Genomic DNA, 10,022 nt, shown 5'->3' with positions numbered 1-10,022 from the left:
ATAGGGAACTTTCGCGATAGCATTTGAAATGTAAATAAAGAAAATAATAATAATAAAAAAAGAATCGTAGTAAGGAAATGACTCCTAATGACACTCTGCCATACCTATAGATCAATCTCTTAGTCATCATCACAGAAGCGTCCTTTGACAGTTAAACAGGAATCCAGAGACCTATAACTAGACATTGTGCAGAAAATAAGAGACCTTGGCATGTCCAGTCCTAAGTGGGATGTCGTCATCAAACCCCTACCCTCAGGATTCAGGGATCTCTGCAGAAGAGGGAGTATTAAGGTTGTAAGAGTCAGAGGGAATAGATGATACCAAGAAAAGTTTCTTCTATATGTAACGGCACTGACACTCATATGTACTCACAGAGGCAGTGGCAGCCTGCAAAGTCCCAAGCCAGGAGAGGTCCCAGTGCTGAGGAGGGGAGTGGGCATAGCTCACATCCATATCTAAGAAGCTATCTCCAATTGATAATCACTTGCAAAGCAAGAATAGTGTCTCCACTAGAGTCTCACTGGGTCTATAAACCACACTTAAGGCCACATCTGTGCCCAGCAGTAGATGGCCAACACCATATGAACACCATGCTATTTCTGGAGGCTTTCTGTCTCATTGCTTTGTTTGGATAATTTTTATCCTACTGGTCTTTTGTTTGTATATCATCGTTTATAATCTATGTTTCAATTGTGTGTGTGAGTGTGTGTGAGAGTGTGTGTGTGAGTGTATGTATCTGTGTCAGTGTGTGCATGTGTGTATTTGTGAGTGTATATGTGAGGGAGAAAGAGAGAATGTATGTGAGTTTATGTATCTGAGTATATGTGTGTATATGTATGTGAGTGAGAGTGTGTGAGTGTGTGTGTATGTGAGTATATTATCTTTATGTGAGTATGTGTGTGTGTATGTGTGTATGTATGTGTGTGTGTTCCTGTGTGTTGTGTTTTTCTTGTGATTTTTCTTTATTTATTTTCCTTTATTTATTGGCCTCTTTTTTTTTTTTTTTTTTTTTTAAGAGATTGAGAAATAAGACACGGAGTTGGAAAGGTGGGGAGGTAAAGAAAATTTGGGAAAACATGAGTGAGGATAACTGTGACGCCAACATATTATATGAACGAAATGTATTTTCAAACAAACAAACAAACCCCTTTAACCTAGATTAGCTTGACAGTTTCTAAATAAGACTGGAAACATTTTCATCTGTAAATTAATTGTAGTATTGATTGCAAGTGAAAATAGCAACCATATAATTGTTTTTAGTAACTTACAGTTCATGACACATTACCTCAAACACACCATTATAGTGCTACATAACTTAATGTATGCCCCAGAGAGGCCATAAATGACAGATACTTAAAATGCATTAATAAGTCAATTAAAAAATATTAATCATATTTACCTTTCTCATAAAACCCTCCTTGTGTTCTCATTTTTTGCCTTCACATCCAACAATACCCCACTATCATTTTAAAAAACCCACCCCACCTGTTTTATGTTCTTCTTTCTACCTAATTTTCTGTAGCCAAAGGGACATGAGCTTGGCCCACATCATCTTAGAGTTTGCAAGCTATTCACTGTGCAAGTAGACCATGATTGTATGTGTTTTCAGCTTTGCTGTGTAAGAAAGAACCTATGAATTGTGTATACTCCACATGTTCTATACAGTGTAGTTAATAGTTTCTGTGGCAAAGCTGGCAATAACCTGAATCAATTCTATGCTACAGGAGAGCTTGGAAAACAAAGAGTGGTAAAAAGTAAGAGAGCAAAGATACCAAAGGAAAAGAACCAGGGGAGTGCTCTCAATGGAAGTAAAAATACAATGTAACATTTCTGGGTCTGGGCAGCCTTCAGTGTTGCATACAGAGCAAACTGTGAGTCAAAATGGGATTACTCCTTTAATGGACCCGCTGGCTGTCACATGCTGCAGAGTGATGGGTAAGCTTTCTCAGGAATGTCAATAGGCTGGCATTCCTGGTGACATCACAGCAGTTTAATAAAACATAAGGTACTCATTGTAGAAATAAAATAAGTGGCTATCTTTTCCCTTCTGAAGAGATCAGCAGAGATAACCTGAACAGCAAGGGTGGCTGCTAAAGACACCTATACAAACACTCCCTAAAATACTCCTTGGTGGCTCATCTGAATCCAGAACTGCCAAGTCTCACATCTTTGTCAAAAGATATGAAAGACATCACCCTGGTGATTACTGTCTCATTATTTCTTCTGAAAGAAATATTATAAGGATACTTGCTGTTTAGGAATGGATTTTAAGTAAATTACTATTGATAAATGTATGATTTTTTTCTCATGGGATTTTTTTCATAATCCTCTAAAACCATTTATTTTTTAAAAATAGGGAAGTTTGTGAGTTACTAACATTAAGCCATTTTGTTAATGCCTAGCTTAACAAGAATCTCGTTAATCTCATGTACACTAAAGGAAGGATTACTCGAAGGAGTTGAGCTTCTATGGGATCCTATGCATCATTTCTTAGAACTGGGTGAACAGCCAATGTCTTATGTATGTCAATTGTCCCATGACTTTGCTGATAGATGCACATTCTACTGCATCTAGAATCCTGCCTACGGACAGAAATCCATGTGGCAGAGTATGACCTGCAGTTCAGAAATAACCAAGACATGCTTGCAGGAATTACACACAGAGTTTTGCTTTGTGCAAGTTTGAAGTGAGAAGTCCTTAGTTAGTAGAAAGACAAGGTTTAGCAGTGTGTTGATTTCCAGCGATCCATCATTTCTTCACGTCAATCCTGCCGTCCCAGGAGAGTGGAAAATGGTTAGAATCCTGGAAGACTGCTCCTCCCTCCTGAGCACTTTAATTTTGCACAACATGCGTTTTATAATTTTTAATTTATATTCAGAAATAGTGTTCTCCCAGGCTCTGAGACTGCACTCAACCTCTGCCTGGGATACTTCAAAGGCTTTGCTCTTGCTACTTCATAGTGGAAAATGTGTGGTTCTCACTTTCTTCAAATCAAACAGGATGTCTTGAACAAGATGTGGTAAGTCTCTAAGCATAAAGGTGTTTTTTTGAATAGCAGTGATGCTTAAAACAGTATCACTTAAACAGAAGCTGTTCTAAGGATACATTTATATCATTCTTAAATTTCAGTTCTTAGCCAGGCCTGGTGGCACACACCTTTAATCCTCGAATTTAGGAAGCAAAGGCAGGAGGATTTCTGAGTTCGAGGCTGGCCTGGTCTACAAAGTGAGTTCCAGGACAGCCAGGGCTACACAGAGAAACCCTGTCTCAAAAAAAAAAAAAAAAAAAAAAAAAAAAGAAAGAAAGAAAGAAAAGAAAAGAAAAAAAATTTCAGTTCTTCAGTAACCTAACTGAAATATATATATATAACCAAACTGCTGCAGATCTTGCAAAATTGCCAACACTGAAGAGGATACAAATACACATTACTTTATCTATCTATTCCATTATGCAAATTTTTTCTAGCTGACCATTATTTACTAAACTAAGATATGGGAATACAAATGTTGAATGGGTTTCCTACTATTAAAGGTCTTACAATTTAGAACAGAGGTCACTGAATAAACATTTAGTATTATATGAGCAGTAATTTAGTATTATACATGAGCAGTAATAGCTCAAATACTGGAATAGATAAAGGAACAGAAACCCTCCAGGACAGCACATTAAAATTATTGTCTATTGGTAAGTGAATATCCTTAGCAACAAGAGAGAGGAAAGCACTGGTAAGCATATCTGGAAATTATATGATTTTATGAAACCACCATCAAAATGTAAGAAAAAATTCAATTATAATATTTTTAAATTATGCACACAGCACTTGTCTTCTCAAAATTTCCCTGGAACCCAGTTATTATTTTGCACTGGTGTGGATGCAGCTAAACTATAGGCTTCTTAATTCAAGGGAATAAATCTGTAGAAATGGTTACAAAGCTAAAATCTGAATAACAGATTTTAACAGCTATGGTGAAACGTTGTCACTGTTTCAGTGTTCAATGGAAACAGAATTAGATTTTTTGTATGGAAATACAGCAGGTGAAGCCAGCATGCTCAGCCAATGGAACGATCTGAGTGCTCATTTTACTTGCTGAAAAGATGTCAGCATCATCATCACCACCATTATCACCATCATCACCATCATCATCATCATCATCATCATCATCAATTAATAATCACTAAGAACCTAGGATGTGAACTTAAAGTTTCTTCCACATAAATGCAAACCTGGGAACGTTTTAAAAACAACTTTAATGGTTTAAACCAGAGACTTCTTCTAGGAAAGGTAACTTAATAGAGTAGACCATTGACCAAGAAATAATTTATCATCCTCATGGAAACAATCAGCTCACCCTTACCAAAGTCACACGTGCCAAGAGCAACCGCCCTAAGACTTTGAGCATCCTGTACAGAGGAACAGAACCATTAGGCCACACATCAATTACACTCTTAAACTCATCGATCTCCTAAACTCTTCATTTATCATTTCTCCTGTTTTCTAATTCCTCTCTGTGGTTCTGTTTTGACTGACTGTGAGTTTCTTGACAGCAGAAGCTGATTAAGCCAGTGGGCAGTGGGTGTTCATTATTATTGGTGTGCTCATGGATCACACTGAGGAGTGTGCAGCAGGTACGTCTCGCTACTGATGTGTTTACAGTTATGAACTTTTGCTTATTTTCTAAGCTGTGATAAGCCAGTTACAAAAGTGTTTTAACATCCTGGGGTAGGAGCTCCTGAGTTAAAGACCATTGCTTCCAAAGTTAACTTATTCTTTTTTCCCAGAAGTTATAGTCAAAGCAAGCTTCATACAGCTTGTAGCTGCTGGAACTGAAAAACGTTATGACTGCCATTGATTTTTTTTTGTGTGTGTGTGTAACAATTGTTTTAGAAATAGTATGCATATTAGCACTAAGAAATAATTTTAAGTTACTGGCATGATTTAATGCTTTAATCTTTTTAGACTTCTCAATGATAGCTCCTTTAACATGTTTATTTGCATTTTCTAGAAACCATTATTAGTCTGAGTTCCTTCAAAGTAAAAATATAAATCTAAACATTCTAAATATTCAGAAATTTAAAAAATTGGAAAGAATTGTAGGTTTTATACAGGGTGTTTTGTACTGGTGTTATTATTTTTGACTTGTATCAAATGTAATAATTTAACAACATTAAGAACATTTTTTTCATTTGTGTTATAATTATGTATTAGTTGAAAGCTCTATCTTGATTGGCAACTTGGGGTGGTTAGAAATAGGTCAATGCTCAACATGATTAAAGAAAAACCTTCTAAATACATCTGAAAGAGACACTGAGATATATGTTTATAAAAATATGTTGTATGTGGGCTTAGCATTTGCTTATAAAATAGTCGTGCATAAATAAAACAGAAATGCATGAATATGAAACCTTTCCCACACAAAATTCAACTTAAATAAGGATCCCGCATGATGGTTCATGATTCCAAGAGCAAACATTTCTGCATGTGCTTAGCATTAATGCTGGATAAATTGGCAAATAGTAAACATTTGAAATCTAACTAAAAAGCTTAGACTCCGCTGTCTGCCTTCATCAGTGGTCACATAAAACATGTCTGGCAGACCGTAGGCATGTAGTTAGTAAGCAAGAACTACGGAAAGGAAGAGAGAGGTCTTCAAGATCTAGCTGCTTTCTTGGGAATGGGGCACTTTCTAACCTCAACCCACAGCATCAGCCAGCGTCTCTACTTACAGGGGGGTCCGCATCTTCAGCATAAACGGTGGTGATTGGTGTCCCCTTGACTGCATCTGGAGCCACCATCCCCTTGTAGATGCGTTTGCTAAACACTGGAGGGTAGTCATTCATGTCCTGTAAAGTAGAATTGAGAGTTAGTGCTGTGGCCAAAGGAGACCAGGGAACTGGTTAGGTCGATTTGGCTCTTCATGTCATGTGACCTATTTACCAAGACCGGTTTTGTCCTTCCAGAACCATTCATCTTCCACCTGACACCCTAGAGAAGTCAGGACTCTATATCGGTGTGTGTGATATTAATCCCAGCATTGGAGAGGCAGAGGCAGGCAGATCTCTGAGTTCCAGGTTAGCCTGGCTTACAGAGACAATTCCAGGACAGCCAGGGCTACACAGAGAAATCCTATTACCCATCCTCTCCAAATACAGCCCAGGAAACAGGATAAAGATAATGTTTTGTTATTTCTTTTGTTGTTTCTTCCTTTTTAAACTTCTCTGGGTTCTTACAACAGGTTTGAACATCCCACATACTTAATACGATTCGATAAGCAAACTGTGAAATGTCCTTTATTTCAACTTTCATTTTAATGAATATGAAATAGTAAGAGGAGGGAGTCTTCCCCGAAGCACACTACAGTGATGGTATTTGCAATTACACATGCTTACAGATAGAACACAGTGTTAATTTACTTAAGGGAAAACTTCAAAGCAGTATATAGGCATCTGATTTCACTGTGGTGGTGAAGGCTTGCTACCAGTCATTGAGTAGATACAAAGTTAAGGTCATGATAATTGAGTAGATACTAAGTTACAGCCATGATAACTAAGCACTGGATGCTATACTATTGGATACCATCTGACTCCAGATAAAGACATCCCTGTGAAAACTCTCCTAACCATAATTTGACAAATGAAAGTGGTGGTCCAGACAGGTGCTGACTTGTCTGAACTGATATAATTATTTGTAAGTGCCAAAAAACAATAAATCAATTCCGCTGAGTGGACGAAGATTTTTCTTAACCATCTTATCACTTAGGGAGAACTGCATGCCATTTTTTTTTCTGACTTAGTAGTATTTACTACAATGATTGCTTTAATGTTTGATCAAGCATCTCATCCTGGACTGTTTGGGGTACTTCAGGTCAAACACATTTAGGATCTTTGCAAAGTTTGTCAATTATCTATTGCTCTTTCCCAAGGCATCTTTTAAAATTTCACTCTTAAATGAACGTGGTAAAACACTATTCATTCTTTCATATGTGTTCAGATACACCTTTTCTATCCAATTGTGTGTAGTTTTAGGTTACTGTCTTTGCTCTGGGATTGGCCCTGCCACCAGGCCCCACCCAGCTTCCCTTGAATCTTCAGAGAAAAGGCACATACATAGTTTGTTCCTTTATAAGTTGTCTTTTTTGGCACAATTGTTGGGTGCTGATATTTCCTGACTGGAAAGTATGCCACTACCAATTTATTATTTCCATCTATCCACTTGCCCTAAACTTCACTGGCTGGTCCCACCTGGCCCCTGTCAAACATCCCTGACCACAGGTCACACATTCCCCAGAGACTTCACATGATTTCTGTGTTCTATTTCCTCCAAAGCATGGCAGAAACACTTCTCTTTCCTTGTGTCTGCCTTTTCCTCCTGGGGCCCAGAAGTCCTGCATGTACCTTCCATCCAGCAATTGGCCCATGGCTTTCTTTACAGACAAATCAAGGAAACGTGAATTTCAGGAAGACTCGACTCTCTGGTGGTGGGGCAGCAGGATGTATTTTTCTAGTTGAATTAATTCAGTTTTTGGTGGTATGGAGAGAAGAGACCCCTTTTCCTTTTCTGCTAGGTGGGTATTGGCAGATCCACTTTTGTGAATTCACACTGGGTGTTTTGATATCCATCCTCATAAACCGATTATACACACGCCAAAGGTTATAATAACAGAGGGCCATTAAGAGATTGCTTATCCTTCTCATTATTTTGCTTGCCATTGACAGCATGAAGAATAAATCAATATTGTTATAATGTAGCAGTATTTCTTTTCATGGCCTACTCTACATGTGTTAGGCTTATGATCTCTATTGTGGGTGAAATATGTGGCAGATTGCCCATCATTTTACCACAGTTTATTGGAATGCAATGCCAACATGCATAATCAATAGTTCATTATATTTATGCTTCGGGGCTATCAAAAGAAAAAAACAAAACAAAACAAAACACCTCTCCTGGTGTGCAAACATTCTATTATCCAGATATTTTTTAAAAGCTCAAATCTACCACTAGAGGGCAGTATTGGCAAAAGGAAAGATTTCTTCCTCTGCCCTATAGTTAATTTTATCATTAAAACCCATTATAGTTTGCTTCCTGTGGTTATATTTGTTGATCTGAACAAAAATGAGTTTTTGTATTTCAACAGAGCATTCCAAATGTTGCCATGGTTTTCAACGAAAACAACACTAGGCATCTCTCACTGTGTTATTTTTTTTTTTTTTTTAACCAGTAAAGCTTGTAATTTGAATCCATGCTTCCGTCCTACAAATAAGATGTGACCTCAAGTTATTGTTAGCTAGATGGGAGAAAAATATGAGTCTTATGTATTCATTTTCAAAATGAAAGTCTAAAATAATCACACAAACCATTTTTTGTTCAGACCAAAGGGTAGATTTGAGAGGAAAAATATATTGAATAGCATTCCAGGATGTTGTATGCTAGCTGGCCAGTTTATAGATGAATAACAAACTAAGAAAAAAAATGAACACGGACACTAAATATAAAGAGATGACAAACATGATGTGTTTTATAAAAATAAATCAATTGGGTTATAAATTTCCTCCGGTTCCTGAGCCTCCCCCCAAGAGATAACAGTGGTGTGAAGCAGTAGATGGCTCTACCTCTATGCTTCTGAAAATTCTGTTTGCTGTGGGCACTGACATGTCTGGCCACCCTGCCCCCCTCCAACTGCTCTCAGTTAAGGACAGTTGGCTCTATATTCTGTGCCAATTAGGTCTATTCCTGGCTGCCAGAGTCCATGCAGGAGCTGTTACACTCCTTGTTTCCTGTAGGTCTCTCTTCTGTCTTCTGTTTCTTGCTGTTTTCTTGGGTTATGTTTCCTGACTCCTCTCATCCCTGAGTGGGCTGTCAAGACACGCGTGCCTTTAGACAAATGGCGTGCTTTCCTGCTTCACATTGGGGACATTCTTAAATAGAAGTCAAATTCTTTGATATTTTCATAGTTTTCGAAAACTAAACTCATCACTGAAGATTCTCTTAGTTGTCAAGTGCGATGGCTGATCATGACTTGACTACATGTGGAATTTACTAGAATTCAAAGTTGGAGGGTGTAGCAGGAAAGGCAGGGCTACCTCTATGTAAACACGGGGGGGGGGCACACAGCTGTAAAAAGCATCTCCTGCAGGAGGACCTAATTGAGGACTGCCTGAGAGACCACGGATTACAGGCACAGACAATGCCAGCCAATCAGGAACTAATGCTAGGGAAGAGCTGCTTTCTTGGGACCAGTGGGGTGTGGGTATTGAAGGAGCTTGCAGCAGCATTCAGATGAGCTTGCTGGCTTTTCTCACTGGGCACAGGCAGCAGGAGGGCACACCTGTGAGAGGTTTGTTTGTTTGTTTGTTTTCACTCAATTTGAAGCAGGTAGATTACGTTCTAATCTGGAACTTTGGGGTTAGAGGACACATGGCTATAATCAACGCCACCCACTCCATCTGCTGGAAGCTCGTATCAGGAAACTATATTCACTGGTCATAAGGCCTTCGTAGGAATGAGATCTTAACAGTTTCCTTCACTCCCTCTGGAAGTGGGTTACAGCTCATAATCCGTGACAAGAGATTTTTTTTTTTTAAAATTGGAGTAAAAGTGCTAATCAACGAATGTTAAAAGGCTGTATTATATGCACAAATAAGGTAATTTCTTAGGACTTCCAGAAAACACCATGTGCTTCTGATGGAATTCTAGGAGACCCGTGTAATTGCCACAGCTCAGGAGACAAATTCAACGTGGGTGTACATTTTTATTGGCTTCCTCTAGTCTAGAGGCAACAAGTGACAATTTGGTCCTCAGTCTAGGCTGATAGAATAGGAAGGGGTCCAAAAATCATGTCTCCCTATGTCTGCAGCTTTTTAAATTTGATGGCCAATGCATTAGAAGAAATACAATAAGGCACTGACCAGCAGAAGAGAAGAGGAAAGATATTGGAAGGCCACCATACAATGTCATTTTTTCAAGATAAATAACCTTATGGAAGTGCTCGGTATTTCTTTTTTCTTTTTCTTTTTTACTTTTAAAT

At 38.2% G+C, this 10,022-nt stretch overlaps 1 protein-coding gene across 4 annotated transcripts in view; it reads right to left on the bottom strand.

The window, feature by feature from the left end:
* Pcdh15 (protocadherin related 15) overlaps positions 1-10,022 on the bottom strand; it is a 1,443,732-nt gene that overhangs the window by 174,187 nt on the left and 1,259,523 nt on the right. For 3 of the 4 annotated variants that reach the window (XM_021204350.1, XM_021204353.1, XM_021204349.1), the window contains one exon: positions 5,725-5,841. In XM_021204350.1, the coding sequence (XP_021060009.1) occupies positions 5,725-5,841 (117 nt within the window). Of the gene's footprint in view, positions 1-137; positions 178-5,724; positions 5,842-10,022 lie in introns of those variants that run through there. The other variant, XM_029542087.1, reaches the window with a different exon arrangement.

This window comes from Mus pahari, chromosome 9 (genome assembly GCF_900095145.1).
Source record: "Mus pahari chromosome 9, PAHARI_EIJ_v1.1, whole genome shotgun sequence".
NCBI classification, from domain to species: Eukaryota; Metazoa; Chordata; class Mammalia; order Rodentia; family Muridae; genus Mus; species Mus pahari.
Note: the sequence above shows the minus strand (reverse complement) of the source record. Positions and strands in the feature narration are given on the sequence as shown.